Source organism: Cnephaeus nilssonii (assembly GCF_951640355.1).
Source record: "Cnephaeus nilssonii genome assembly, chromosome: 19".
In the NCBI taxonomy this organism is placed as follows: Eukaryota; Metazoa; Chordata; class Mammalia; order Chiroptera; family Vespertilionidae; genus Cnephaeus; species Cnephaeus nilssonii.
In genome coordinates, this window is record NC_137090.1 from 8,621,609 (window position 1) to 8,637,556 (window position 15,948).

Sequence of the window (15,948 nt, forward strand, 5' to 3'; positions counted from 1 at the left end):
CATTGATTTTTAGAGAGAGTGGAAGAGAGGAGGAGAGGCAGAGAGAAACATTGATGTGACAGAGATACTTCCATTGCCTGCCTCCCGCGCACACCCCAACTGGGACTGGAGATCGAGCCTGCAACCGAGGTACGTGCTCTTGACTAAAACTGAACCTGACACCCTTCAGTCTAAGGGCCGATGCTCTATCCACTGAGCCACACTGGCTAGGGCTGAGTCCTTCTCTTTGACCCTGCCTGTCTCTACAGGTGTTAGTTACTGTTGCTGTTTGAGTCTTCAGTGTTACCCACCATTGCATGGCATCCGGGTAGCTGGTTCTGGTGAGATCACTCGTATCCTTAACACAGCCGTAGCCATTGCCTGCTGGCCCTTGGTTCGTACCACCCATATTCTATTTATTCCAAACTCACTGAATTGCATGGCCTAGCGTGCCTTGTTCTGCACCATTCCCTGGCCCAAACTCACCTAATCAACTAGAATATGTGTCCGTTAGAGATAAAGCTATGCATATGCCACCTGCTCCCTGTATTCAAAAGGAGAAAAGGGTTTCTTACCTTTGGCCTTACCTGCCTCCAGCTCAGCCATAATGCGGCATATCTAAAGGTCTGATAGGTGGGGCACCTAGCTCTACCCAGCTTTCCAGCTCCTTTCAATTCCCTTGTTACAGCTTCCTCAGACACAGTGGGCAGGAATTGTGCAGAGATCTTACAAAGGGGATTCTCACAACCTCCATTTCTGGTGAGTAGTTGAGGACAGAAGAGAGGTGGGTGGCCTCTGACATGGGCCTGTGGGCCCTGGGCACACTGCCTTTCCAGACACCCAGAAGAATTCCTAGGTTGGGAGTGAGGTGAGAGTTGGACACCATGATGGGGACAGGGACAGGAAAGAAAGCATGGGTGAGCAGGTGGCTGGCCAGCCAAAGGGACTTAAGGGAAGGTGGTCAGAGGAAAGATGGAGAAGTGGAGCCCTGGCCCCAGGAGGGAAGCCAAGGAGCCTGAGGAAAGGGAAAGAGCTCTTAAAGGAGTTGTTGAGTGATTGATGGAAGGGGAGGGAGTAAGAAGGATTTAGAGATCAGAGAGCCCTAATGTGGTGGGGACAAAGAGCTGCTGCTGAATAGAAACGGGGAGGGAGCAGCTGTGTCAGACTGGACTGGTGACAAGCCTGTGGAGGGGCCCACAGAGCAGGGGAGATAGAGCGGTACAGGGGCCAGCTTTAGACCAGGAGAGCGTGAAGGGGAGAGTGGGTGGGGGGAGATGCCCCAGGTGGAATTTTGGAATTCATTTTATTTTTTAATTTTTATTTTTTTAAAATATATTTTATTGGTTTTTACAGAGAGGAAGAGTCAGAAACATCGATGAGAGAGAAACATTGATCAGCTGCCTCCTGCACACCTCCTACTGGGGATGTGCCCGCAACCAAGGTACATGCCCTTGACTGGAATCGAACCTGGGACCTTTCAGTCCACAGGCCAACGCTCTATCCACTGAGCCAAACCGGTTAGGGCTGGAATTCATTTTAGTTTACCCAGTGTAAGGGGACCCTTCAGAAGGTGACCTGAAACTGAGGAGAGAGGACCTGGAGGTGGGCTGGCCGGGGTGCGCAGCTCCAAGCCACTCTTGCACCCAATCCTCTCTTCTGTTTCCTTCTGAGGCCGACTTGTTGGGAAATGGTTGGTAGGGGCACCCATGTAACTGCCTTGCAGAACATAGCAAGGGAGCGAGGCCCAGGAGTCAGAACCAAAGGAAGAAGTAATCAGTTGCCCCTCATCCCTCCTGGGTCCTCTGCTTATCAGCACTGGTGAGAGTCTAGGGGATGGAGGGCCTGCCTTCCCACCCCTCAAGGTCCCTCTGGGCAAGGGGACAACTATGCTGTGGGAGACGCAGAAAACAGGTCCGACTTTCCATTTGGGGCAATCACTGCTCCATCCTTCCTTCAGAAGGATTCCATGAGGGACAGAAACAGGGAAAGCAAATAATCCCAAGTCCTGGTTGGCCTAGAACCTTTGGATCTTCCTTGACCCCAACCTGCCTAAGGTAGTAGATTAAAAAACCTGAGCGAATATCTCCCAAGCTGAAATTGGCTTCCTTTTCCGAGTAGGTCCAGGCACAATGCCCAGCGTATTTAAGACAATTGCAAGAGCTGTGGTCCAAGAGTTGGATGCTGCAGGCGATATGATTGAAGTCAGAAGCGTCCTTGATGCTGACAAGTTTCATTGTTTCTGTCTGGTGATGGGGACAAATACACGCCATTTCTACAGAACAGACCTCACCCTGGAGGACATACTGGAGAGTGACGAGGGTGAAGGGCAGTGTGATGAGCTGGATTTTGGGCTTCCAGGTCAGTATGAGGTACAGGAGAGATGGCCAGACAGGAAACCTGGCCCCCTCCTACTGCGCCCCACCCTCAACTCCCCATTGCCAGCAACCAAGTCAACCAGTCAACAAAGATACTGTAGAATTTGTATGAACACATCCGCATAGGATATGGGAATGGGGAAGTGGAAATTTATTTTTCTTTAAAAAATGTATTTTTATTGATTTCAGAGAGGAAGGGAGAGGGAGAGAGAGAGAAAAACATCAATGATGAGAGAGAATCATTGATTGGCTGCCTCCTGTACACCCCACACTGGAGATCAAACCCACAACCCGGGCATGTGCCCTGACTGGGAATCGAGCCCTGACCACCTGGTGCATAGGTCGACACTCAACCACTGAGCCACACTGGTCGGGCAGAAACTTATTTTTCTTGGAAACTATTCATAAATAGTCTTTCTTTCCCAATTTTCCCTTTGTAAATAATTTGTTTTAAAATTAGCTGATGTCTTCGCATGTGTTTATATGTTTATCACTTAAGTGGGTACATAAGTGGAGGTCATTTGCTTAGTGGTTAAGAAAACACGCAGGCTTCAGAGCTGGGGACATCTGGTTTCTAAGCCTGGCTCCACCACTTACCAGCTGGGTGACCTCTGAACAAGTTTGCTTTCTCATCTGTCAACTTGAGCAAGACTGTTGCAAGAATGAAATGAGATAAATTACGTAAATCATTTATCACAGGGCCTGCACAGAGCAACACTCAAAGTTCACCAAGTCATTCTGCTGTGGCGGTTATTATGATTACTCCTTCGTGTTCCCTGGAGATCATGACTAAGTGGCTGGTGAGCAGAACTCACCAAGGGCTTGAGGGGGCTCGTAGAGGAGTATGTTCCACCCCCTGCCTCCACACTTGGCTATTCTTGGGGTTTTCTGGATTTGAGGAGCCCCAGGGTAAGTGTTGTTGCACCCTCACTTGAAGACATACCAGTGTCTCACACCTCATGGAGAGGAGTTCTACAGCTCAGACGCCTTGGCTGTCGCCCAGTTGGGTGTCATCCTGAGACGGAAGAGAATTCTGACAGTCCCACTGTACGGTTTTAGAGCACCTGCCATGCCAGGCACTGCTGTCATGTGACCAAGAACAGTGTCCAGATTACTCGGAGGTGGCGGCTGTTTTCATATTGGAGTTTACTAAAGCAACCGGGATGTTTTGCCACGATCATAAAAATTTGACTAAGTCAGTTTAACTTCCTTAAAGGGAAAGTCTATCTGTTTGCATAAAACATTCAGAGGGAGAGGTGAAACCAAACTTTTTAAAAAATCCATAAGAATGAATTGGTAATTTGAATTGATTTTTAGCAACTTGGCCTGCTCCCTTTTCAAGTGGTTATTTTATTTTTTAACTACATGGTGCCCATGGTGTTAAAGTGTGCATAGGGTTTGTTTGTTTTTACTACCTAAAGTCCATACTTCATTGAGATTATCTTAATTTACTTAATATCCCTTTCCTGTTCCAGGACCCCATCTAAGATACCACATTACCTTTTTTTTAAAAAATATATTTCTTTATTGATTTCAGAGAGGAAGGGTGAAGGAGAGAGAGAAACATCAATGATGAGAGAGAATCATTGATCGGCTGCCTCCTGCACACCCCCTGCTGGGGATCAAGCCCGCAACCCAGGCATGTGCCCTTGGCGGGAATCAAACCTGGGACCCTTCAGTCCGCAGGCTTACACTCTATCCACTGAGCCAAGCCGGCTAGGGCCCACATTACCTTTAGTTGTCATATCTCCTTAGGCCCCTTTTGGCTGTGACAATGTCTCAGACTTTCCTTGTTTTTTATGATCTTGATATTTTTAAGGGGGATTCGTCAGGCGTATTGTAGGATGCCTCTCTATTGGTGTCTGGTGCCTTTTTCTCATGGTTAGACTGAGATAATAATGGGTTTAGGGAAGGAAGACCATAGAGGTAGAGCTATCCTCATTACACTATATCAAGGGTACGGACTATCAACATGACTTTCACTATTGATGTTTACCCTGGTCCCCTGGCTGAGGTCGTGTTCATCATGTCTCCCCTATAAAATTAGTCTTTTATCCCCCTTCCTATGCTGTTCTCTGTGTGCATAAGGCTTGCTTTTTCTTTCCTCTCTGATAAATATTTTTTATTGATTTCAGGAAGGAAGAGAGAGAGAGAGAGAGAGGGAGAGAGAAACATCAATGATGAGAGAGAATCATTGATTGTCTGCCTCCTGCATGCCCCACACTGGGGGATCAAGCCTGTAATCCAGGCATGTGCCCCTACCAGGAATTGAACCATGACCTCCTGGTTTAAAAGCTGACGCTCAACCACTGAGTCAAGCCAGCAGGCCAGCCGGCCAGGCTAGAAGGCCTATTGTTTCTAGGGTGAGGCGAAGTGGTGTGTGCATATAAAGTTGGGGGGCAGGGTACTAGACAGATAGAGGAAGGCCAGAAGAGGCGAGGATGGAGGTCTTCCTTGAGGGTTTGGGTTACAAGTACCAGAAGTTCCATCAGGCTGTTCCTTGTCACAGAATGAATTTCCTTGTGGAGTCAGAGATGCCTCCTGGAGCCTCAGGGTGTTCAGCGCGGCCGGGCCCCAGGAATCAGTCTGAGGAGCTGGAGCCCCTCCTCAGAGGAGGGAGTGTTGTGGGCTGGGCAGATGCCTATCTCAGTGCCGTGGGAAAGACACATGCTTTGGACTCATGCAGAGGAGGACTTGAATACCAGCTCTGTACTTATTAGCTGTGTAACCTCGGACAATTCATAACCTGTCTCTGAGCCTCAGTTTCCTCGTGTGAAAATGGGTACATTTCTGCCCACATCATAGGGTTGTGGTGAGGGAGAACTGAAATGGCGGGTGACGGAGCTTGCAGTGCTGGTACGTTCTTCCATAAATGCTAGTTGAGCTCCCTTCCCACTTTGCCCTCTCTTCCCCCACAGTGGGCAAAGTGCACTTTCATCTAAAATAGGAACTGGCTGATGGAGAGGGAAAAATGTCCCTGAGAGGTGGGGCCCCTGAGATCCTGAACTCTCACCCCCCACACTCTGTCCAGGGAAGCTGAAGAAAAAACTACCCACTTCGTTCTATCAATGCGGACAAGGGGAGAAGACCTGAATCTGGTGACAGAAACACTGGAAACAACAAAGAAGGAAAGAAACCCTGACGAGTGAGTGGCAATTTAAATTTTGGAGCCCGCTGAAGTTTTTCAATCTTAGGGTCCTGGGGGACAGGGCCGGGGGGGGGGGGGGGAGAGCCAGCCTGGCCCACCCACGGCGGGTAGAGAAATGCCAGCCCAGACTCCAGGCTCTTCAGCTCTTCCTCCAGGCCTCCAAGTAGACGGGCTTGCTCCTTAGCCTTCTTAGGACTTCCCTCCCTGCCCAAGAAGGTGTGTGTGGCATCACTAAGTTCCTCCCCTGGGATCTCTAGTGACGCCCTGTGTTCATCTGCTTCATAGCGCTTCCCATGGGTCACCATTACATGGGTGTTTTTTTTTTTGCTAATTCATTGTCTGCCTCCCTTTCTAAGACATAAGAGGGCAGGAGCCGCAGTGCCTGGAACAAAACAGGTCCTCAATGAACATTTGTTGAACGTACAGGGGAAACCACATGAGTTTTGAGGTCAGATGTAGGTTCAAATTTCAGCTCTGTTAGTTTTCAGCTGTGAAACGGACTCACCTACTGACCCTCTCTGCGCCTCAGGTCTCTCGTCTGTAAATGGGGCATAAGATCTCTACCTCCCCCCAGGATTGTTTGGGAGATCAGGCGAGATAACTGTGTAGAGCACCTAGGGATCAATTAACATGAGCTCCTTTTTCCTAGCACCAGAGGGCAGTGACCATCCCCCCAAAGCTGGTCCTGGGCTGTAGAGTAAAGCAGCTTGTCTTCCCCAACGTGGGAAGGGTGAGTAAGCAAGGTCTGCTGGGGGCAGGGTGGGTGGGGAGCTTCACACATGAGTGGAAGGGGGGTTGATTCAGCCAGGCTCTGTGTCAGCCTGGAGGGGCCCTGGAGAGCTTGAAGGTGCTCACCAGGAAGGAAGAGAGCAGGCTCAGGGCTGGGAGAAGGACTGAAGCTCCTTGCTCAGACACCACTGAACCAAGGATCTGCTCCATCATGACACTAATCCTTCCCCAGAGGCTTTAACTCCCATCTCTCCCCCAGTATTTGTTATTTGTTCTTTTGTTGTTAATCCTCACCCAAGGATATTTTTTCCATTGATTTTTTTGGAGAGAGTGAAAGGGGGGAGGAGGAGGAGGAGGAGAGAGAGAGAGAGAGAGAGAGAGAGAGAGAGAGAGAGAGAGAGAGACATTGATGTGTGAGAGACACATCAATTGGTTGCCTCCCACACGTGGGATCGAACCTGCAACCAAGGTACATGCCTTTAACTGGGACTGAAACCCGAGACCCTTTGGTCCTAGGGCTAACACTCTAACCACTGAGGAAAACCGGCCAGGGCTGTTTATTTTTTGGGGGAGGATTGGGAGAGACTAGAAAGAGGAACTTAGAGAAAACTGGTCTTTCTGATACTGGAACCTCTCTCTCTCTCTCTCTCTCTCTCTCTCTCTCTCTCTCTAGTCGCTTTAGATATTTGTTTCTCCAGAAAAACAAAATCCTTTCCAGAAGGTGAATGAGCTTCTGGGCCTCCTGTTTTTATTCTACATTGGGCAAGGATACTGTTTTTAAAAACAGGATAACAAATAACGAATGACCTGGAAATATAGTTATTAACACTAAGAATGTAATAGGATGCCCCAGAGGTGGGGATGTGGTAAGGGCAGGAGAAAAACGTGCCTGTGGGAGAAGTAGGTTGGATTGCATGTTAGCGTAGCGTTTCCAGACTCGGACAACATTGGCTTGTTTTGTGTGGGTCAGTGTGCTGGGTCCCGGGGTCACAGCCCCAGGAAGCACTTTTGAATTACTTGGCCAGTTCTCACATGGCAGCACTGGACTGCGGAGTCCGATGGCCTTAGGCTCTAGTCCTGGCTCTCTCACTCATTAGCTCTAGAGCCTCCTGAGCCATGGTTATCCTGACTTAAACATGAAGGGGTTAGACCAGAAGATCCCTGTGATTCAGAATGTGGCTTCCTCTGGAATTTCAGAGTCTTTCCTGGATCCCAGAAGAATTGTACTGCCTGATAGACCTTGGGAAGGGATAGTGAGGTCTAGATGTGGTTGAAAATTCAAAAAACTCCCAGAAGTTGTAGAAGTTACAGGTTCAGTCCTGGCAAGGCCTTGCTAGCTCAAAAGAGTGAATCTCTGTCATTCTTATGTGCCGTAACAGAAGAGTCGGGAGATAGATGCCAGTCCCTGCTCTGACACATGTTTGCTGAGTACCGACAGCATGCTACACCTTCTCTGGGCTTGTTTCTTTTTCAATCATCTATGTATAGTCCGACGGCTGCCTATCTCTGAGGATGTGGGAATGGGTCTGCAAATATAGTGCTTGTCATTTACACACAGTGAGGAGGACACAGGCTCCCTGGCATGGGCAGTGAGGGCTCAGAGTCCAGGAATGAAAACTTTCATCACTAGGAAGAGAATATCAACAGGGGGCTGGAGGTGACCTGAATACTCTCTGAGATTACTTTTCCTTTCTTTGCAGAGGAAGATGGTCGTTCATCTTGTTTAGGTAAGGATGGGAGCCAGCTATGTTCAGGGTGGCTGCACCCTTCACCCTTGAGCCCTCTGGCCTCAAGGACTGGAGCTCAGGTGGGGTGGCTGAGTATGTATGTGTGTGTGTGTGTGGGGGGGGGGGCGGTTGAGGGGAGAAAGGTAGATCAGGGCCCAAAGCAGGTTTTAGCTTTAGTCTGGGGGTTGCATCTGTCTCCTCTAAACAAATTGGTTGAGCATAGACATCACCTAGGGCAGTGGTCGGCAAACTCATTAGTCAACAGAGCCAAATATCAACAGTACAATGATTGAAATTTCTTTTGAGAGACAAATTCTTTAAACTTAAACTTCTTCTAATGCCACTTCTTCAAAATAGACTCGCCCAGGCCGTGGTTTTTTGTGGAAGAGCCACACTCAAGGGGCCAAAGAGCCGCATGTGGCTCACGAGCCGCAGTTTGCCGACCACGGACCTAGGGGAACTTTAAAAGTAGTGATGCCCAAGTGCCACCTCCGGAAATTCTGATTTAACTGATCTGGGGGTATGGCCTGGGCATCAGGATTTTAAAAATCACTTCCCAGGTGATTCTCATGTACAGTCAAGGCTAAGAACCACTGCTCCAACTTCTTCTAAATTCTCACTACTCTTAGTGTGATCTAAAGACTGCACTTTGAAAGGTAAGGACTCAATAAGCTTGGATTTCCTGGAGGTGGAGAAGAATTTGGGGCTGGTACTAGACTGGGGGTGAGCTAGGGAGATGGAAGTGGGGTCAGCGGGCAGCAATTATGGTGGGTGTTTGGGAAGAAAGATGCTTCATTTTACCAGGAAAAGATTAGAGGAAGGGAACAGAAGTGTTCTCCAGAAGAAACATAGACGAAGAATAGGGTCTTGGTAACGGAGCTTGTTGGGCTGGGTAGGGTGGGTTCTTAACTGCTGCCTCAATAGGAAAGTCTTTGAACTTGGAGGATTTAAGAAACATGAAGGAGAAGGTGCAGGACACAGTGAGAGGTCTCCAGGATCTGACTGAAGAGGAGCGAGAAGATGTGCTAAGCTACCTCACTAAGTGCCTCACCACAGACGAGGAGCTGAAGGATCTAGATGAAAGAGTAAGAGGCCCTAGAAAGAACTCGGGCAGAGAGAGGGAGAAGGCGAAGTGCAGGCAGCAGACACACTGCAGACAACCTGCTCCAGAGGGACTAGTGCTCACCTCCCATCTCCTGGCCACAGGTGTCTCAAGTCCTGACCTCTGGTGAGCTGCAGATGGAGGGCCCAGCAGGCCCTCTCCTGAGTAGCCTTTTTAATGCTGCTGGCATCTCCTGAGTAGCCTTTTTAATGCTGCTGGCATCTTGGTTGAGGCACGCGCAGAAGCCATTCTGGAGTTCCTGGGAGCCTTGAAGGGTGAGGAGGAGTCTGGATGGGTGCTGATGTGGAGGACATGCTGAGCAGAGGGGTCTGTGGGGAACCAAAACTTGGGAGGAAGGTGGTACACATTGCCTTTACCTCTTGTGAGGAATAAACCATCACATTTCAGAAACCAGCCATCTTCCCCAGACCAGGGGCTGAGGGACTGCCTCCTCCTCCCGTGTGGCACAGTCTCTGACCTCCTGTAGGCTAAGAGGGAAACAGGAGCCACAGCAGGAGCCCATTGGGAATACTCCCATCTCGCACGCCCAGGAGCTCTCTGGAACCTCTTCTCATGCTTGTCTTGGTCTGATCAGACACTGAAGCCCTGTCCCACTACGTGCCCCTCCCTCTTTTTACCCTCAGAGCTGTCTGAGGAGGAGGAGCTTATGGCTGAGACCCTAAAGAAGGGGACCCTGCCCCTGTTGAAGGACCAGGTAAGAGAGTTTGGGCTGAGGGCCAGACCCTGGGCTGAGGGTCTTAGTAGAAATGAATGCCCATGCTTTCAAAGGACCCAGAAGTCCCAGGATTTTGTCCCTTCTGACTTTGTAGTTCTTTGTCAGCTCATGTCCATCAAGCTGGTTTGTGGCAATTACCTGGACATATAGTTTCCGGGACAATTAGGAATGGGCAAGAGAGGGGGGTGTATTAGTCACAGGATGCAGTTGGCACCATCTTAAGTGCCAAACTGATTGGTTAGCAGTGCCTGTCACTATGCTGAAAGTAGCAGGCTCTCCAGGCCCGCAGGGAAGAGGGCCATGCTGAATGACTGTGTCTGCTATGGGCTCAGGGTTCAGGGGTATGGCCAAGTATAGCCATTGCTGGTATATTTCTATGTTTCTAGCTTTTACAGCCTGGTGGATTTCCTTCCAGGTGGAGTCTATCCTGGAGCAGAACTGGGGTGAGCAGCCCTGTGATGTGGGCTGTGACCTTGAGACTCTCTATGCCCTCTAAGTTGCTATCTCCATCTTGCTGCAGCTGAGTGAGAAACCTGCCTCTGTGCCTTCCTGTTAGCTCTTTTTCCCCCCAATCCTCACCCGAGGATATTTTTTCCATTGATTTCTAGAGAGAGTGGAAGGGAGGGAGGAGGTGAGGAGAAAGAGAGAAACATCAACGTGAGAGACACATTGATTGGTTGCCTCCCGCGTGCACCCCTAAGGGGGCTGGGGAATCTGCAACCGAGGTATATGCCCTTGATCAGGAATCAAACCTGAAACCCTTCGGTCTGCAGGCCGATGCTCTAACCATTGAGAAAACTTAGCTTTTTAACCATTCTCCCCACACACCTCTGGGTGCTCCCCTCCCAGTCCATCCTCATCCCCCCACAACCCTCCCCATGTCACCAGAATGAGGTCTTTAGAACAAGCAGCTGGCTCTTCTTCGATACATCCCATTCCCTACATGATAATGTACAAAACCAGACTGGATTGTATGCACAGACTTCTTATTAAAAGTGGAAGATTGATCATATTTATTTCCTCTCCTTCTTGAAACTTCACTAAATGACAGTAAAGCAATGGAAAAGACATAAACCCACAAGAATAAAGAGAGTGAGGCAGAGGTAAGGGATTTCAACACATCTTTGGAAGCTAGAAAGTCATTACAGGAGTGCAAGCCGGGAGGTGCAGGGCTGAGGGGTGCTGCTTTTTCATCATAAGCCTTTTAGTTCTATTTAATATATTTTTAAGACAATGCAATTAAAAGTATCAGACATATGCTTGTTATAAAAGATTTCAAGTATTTCTCAAAGTCAAAGTTGTTCCTCTTTTTCATCTAATATACAACCACTATTAACATTTTGAGGTATGTTAACATTTTTCCTGTGCAATAGCTTTTAAAATGGTCATTTAAACATGAAGCTAGCCCTAGCCGGTTTGGCTCAGTGGATAGAGCGTCAGCTTACAGACTGAAAGGTCTAGGGTTCGATTCCGGTCAAGGGCACATGCCCAGGTTGTGGACTTGAGCCCCATTGATGTTTCTATCTCCCTCTCCCTTCCTCTCTGAAATCTATAAAAATATATTTAACAAATAAATTTAAAAAATAAACATGAAGCTAGGGTGATATAACAGATTTGTTTTGTATCTTTTGAACTAGAGTTATTTTTTTTCTTTTAAGTTTGTAAAAATATTATATGCAACAGGAATTCTCATAAGTGCTGTTGGTCAACCACTTTGGAAGACTAACAGTTATCTACCAAAACTAAACATATGCCTATGACCCAGCAACTCCACTTCCAAGGCATATACCCAAGAGAAATGAGTGTATGTATTTACCAAAAGACAAGCATATACAAAAACGTTAATATAAGAGCCACACTGAAAACTCTTCAAATGTCCATTAACATTAGGATGGATACATATATTGTGCTATATTTATATAATAAAAGAGAACAAATTACTACTATACATAACAACATGGATGACTCTCACAGACATAATGCTGAGCAAATGAAAGAACATTGGTTTTTTAAATTTATTGATTTTAGAGAGAGGAAGAGAAGAGAAGAGAGAGAGAGAGAAATATCCATTTGTTGTTCCACTTATTTATGCATTCCTTGGTTGCTTCTTGTATGTGCTCTGACCTGGGATTGAACCCACAACCTTGGCTTATGGGGACAATGCTCTAACCAACTGAGCTACCTGGCCAGGGCAAAACTCATAAAAAGCATCTACTTACTGACAAAATAAAGAAGCTCAAGCCAAAATATACAGTAAGTGAAAAGGAGACCTAGGAGATAAGTATCAGAACACTAACACAATTTTACCCCAGGTAAAGGCGATGGAGATCTGCAAATCTGAGTAAGTTGGGACTTCACTTTGGCCAGCCTTGTGGTCCAGAAGTCAAGGCCAAGGACCCATCCAAGATGGGGAGTCCAATAAAAGGAGACATTCTCCATATTAAACTGGAATCTCATTAAGGTAAGGGTGAATCAGTAAACCCACAGCCCTTGCCTCACCCGCAGGAAACTGTGGGGAAGACTTTTGGGATCGAGTGAAGAAGAGGTTTATAAAAAGGACAAAAGTTCTGAAATATTGTGGCCGTAGGCTAGTCTTTTCACAGAACTTAGCCTGCATTTTCATCATCTGGGTGTTTCAGAGTATCTCAAATTGCAGACTTAGTTTATGAGGGAACAGGATTGGTTGTGTACCCAGATACCTGTCAGAACGAAACACAAATCTTTTCTGGAGAAAATTATTTTCATTTCCACAAAAAAACATTTAAAGAACAGAAGTGGTTCCCAGTAAAAGATAACAAAGCATACAAGGAAATGACACTATGAGCAAGAATAAGCAGAAACAACAAACAGCTCAGACATAGATTCTCATGCATAAACAGACACTTGATATATGGGAGAAGTATCATTACAGATTAGTGGGGAAAGGCTAGACTTTATTTATTTTTTTTTACTAGCATTGCAGGAAATGTTAAAGGGAGTGCTTTAAGAAGAAGAAGAAATTGAGAGTGAGAGGAACATACATCAAGGCTAGACTTTTCAATAAATGGTCCAGGACAATTGGGTAACCACTTGGATAAAAAATGAAATTTGATTCCTACCACCCAGTATATATAACATTTCAGGTATATTTCAGACCTAAATGTGAAAGGCAAAATTATAACTATATTAACATTATTAGTAAAGACTTTTGTTCAATCAAAGATATAAAGAAGTGCCCTAGCCAGTTTGGCTCAGTGGATAGAGCATCAGCCTGAGACTGAAAGGTCTTGGGTTTGATTCCGGTCAAGGGCACATTGCCAGGGTTGTGGGCTTGATTCCCAGTAGGGGTCGTGCAGGAGGCAGCCAATCAATGATTCTCTCATCATTGATGTTTCCATTTTTTCTCCCTCTCCCTTCCTCTCTGAATCAATACAAATATATTTTAAAAAAGATATAAAGAAGTGAAAAGATAAACCGCAGAGTGGGAGAAAATATTTAAAACATGTAACTTACAAAGCAACAGTATCCAATATAGGGAATTTGTACGAATCAATAAAAAAAAAATGACCCAATAGAAAAATAGACAAAAGTCTTCTACAGAATTTCTTTTTTAAAAGAAAATCCTAATGGCTAAAAAACACATGAAATGATGATTAACCTCATTAGTAATCAGGGAAATAAAATTAAAACCACTATGAGATGCCAGTGCTTATCAAATTGGCAAAAGGTTAAAAGCGACTATCACTTTTCATGAAGATTGTGCCAAGAGCGAAGAAGGAAGGCTCTGGCCCTCCCAAAGCCAAAGCTGAAGTAAAGGCTTTGAAGGCAAAGAAAGCAGTGCTGAAAGGTGTCCACGAAAAGAAAGAAGATCTGATGTCATCCACCTTCTAACGGACCTAAGACACTGTGGCTCCGAAGGCCACCTAAATATCCTTGGAAGAGCACCCCCAGAAGAAACAAGCTTGACCACTAGGCCATCATCAAGTTGCCCCTGACTACCGAGTCAGCCATGAAGAAGATAGAAGACAACCATACATTTGTGTTCCTTGTGGGTGTCAAGGCCAACAAGCACCAAATCAAACAGTCAGTGAAGAAGCTCTATGACATTGATCAGGCCTGATGGACAGAAGAAGGCATATGTTCAACTGACTATGATATTTAGGATGTTGCCAACAAAATTGGAATCATCTAAACAGTCCAGCTGGCTAATTCTAAATACAAAAATTTTACACTGTGGAAAAAAAAAGTAACAATATCAAGTGTTGTTAAGTGCCTGAAACTTTCATATACTACTGCTGAGAAGGTAAATTAGTACAATCACTTGAATACCAATTGGCATTACAAATGGAAGATTTACTACCCTATGACCCAAAAATTTGACTGCTGGTATAAACTCTAGAGTAACTTGTGCGCATGTGCATCACATGTGTTGTACTTTTCAAAAAATATGTTTTTATTGATTTTAGAGCTAGAGGGAGAAGGAGAGAGAGAAATATCCATAAGAGAGAAACATCAATCGGCTGCCTCCTGCACTCCCCCAATTGGGGATCGAGCCCACAACCCAGGCATGGAACTGAACTGGCAACCTCTTGGTTCATGGGTTGATGCTCAACCACTGTGCCACACTGGCTGGGCATCACAGTTTATTTATCCATTCTATTGTAGGAGAACGCTCAAGTTGTTTCCATTTTTTTACTATTACAACATCCTACTGACAAAAATTCTTAAAAGTATATATCGCCTGGCAGGTGTGGCTCAGTGGTTGAGTGTTGACCCATGAACTGAAAGCTTGCTGGTTCGATTCCCAATCAGGGCACTTGCCTGGGTTGTGGGCTCAATCCCCAGAAAGGGGGGGGGGGTGCGGGCAGGAGGCAGCCGATCAATGATTCTCTGTCATCGTTAATGTTTCTATCTCTGTCTCCCTTCTTCTCTGAAATCAATAAAAGTATGTTAAAAAAAAATCTGAACAACTCACCAAAGAAGATATACAGATGACAAATAAGCACATGAAAAGATGCTTAGTATTGGATGTTATTAGGGGATTTAAAATTAAAAGAACAATGAAATACCACTATATACTTATTAAAATGGCTAAAATCCTAAAACTGAAAATACCAAAACTGGTGAGGATGAGGAGCAACAAGAACACATTCATTGCTGATGGGAATGCAAAATGGTAAACCAATTTGGGAGAGTTTGCCAGTTTCTAACAAAACTACACATAATTTTACCATAAATCCATTAATCATGTTCTTAAGTATTTACATGATTAAGTTGAAAACTTACGTCCACACAAAAACCTACACACAACCCTGGCCAGTGTGGCTCAACGGTAGAGCATCAGCCTGCACACCTAAGGGTCTTGGGTTCTATTCCTGGTCAAGGTCATGTAACTGGGTTGCAGGTTGATCCCAGGCCCCGGTCTGGGTGCGTGGCACATGCGAGAGGCAACCAATTGATGTGCTTCTCTTACATCAATATTTCTCTCTCTCTCTCTCTCCCTCCCCCCTAACTTCCCTTCCTCTCTCTCTAAAGGAAAAAATCAATGGAAAAAATGTCCTCAGGTGAGGACTGACAACAACAAAAACATAAAAAACCTTCACGCAAATGTTTACAGCTGCTTTATTCATAATTACCCAAAACAGGGAGCAACCAAGATGTCCTTCATACATCCATACAATGAAATATTATTCAGCAATAAAAAATTATCAAGTCACAGAAAGACATGGAGGAGCCTTAAATATATATTGGTAAGTAAAAGAAGCCAGTCTGAAAAATTTACATGCTGTATGATTCCAAGTATAGATATTTTCAAAAAGGCAAAATTATAGAGACAGTAAAAAGATCAGTGGTTGTCAAGGATTCTAGGGTGAGGGGGAGAGATGAACAGATGAAGCACAGGGGACTTTTAGGGTGGTGAAACTATTTTGTATGAAACTGTAATAGTGGATGCATGTCATTACGAATTTGTCAAAACACATAAAACTGTATTACACAAAGAATGACCTTAATGTAAACCATGTACATACAGCTAATAATGTATTAGGATTGGTTCATTAATTGTGACAAATGTATTATACTAATGCAAGATGTTAATAATAGGGGAAACAGGAGGGGTGAGAGTGTGGACTAGAGCGAGTATATGAACTCTTTAATATCTGCTCAGTTATTCT

The 15,948-nt window shown here is 45.7% G+C and overlaps 1 protein-coding gene across 1 annotated transcript; it reads left to right on the top strand.

Annotated features, from left to right (window-relative positions):
* Positions 1 to 1,351: 1,351 nt before the first annotated feature.
* GSDMB (gasdermin B) lies at positions 1,352 to 12,334 on the top strand (the record flags this gene model as incomplete). The annotated part of the gene is given in 12 exon segments (XM_079798647.1): positions 1,352 to 1,420; positions 2,095 to 2,348; positions 3,292 to 3,401; positions 5,386 to 5,485; positions 5,487 to 5,549; positions 6,152 to 6,261; positions 6,930 to 6,952; positions 8,883 to 9,043; positions 9,165 to 9,236; positions 9,239 to 9,335; positions 9,705 to 9,775; positions 12,302 to 12,334. Coding segments are annotated over 11 exon segments (1,080 nt in total). The 5' UTR covers positions 1,352 to 1,420; positions 2,095 to 2,108.
* Between the last annotated feature and the right edge of the window lie 3,614 nt (positions 12,335 to 15,948).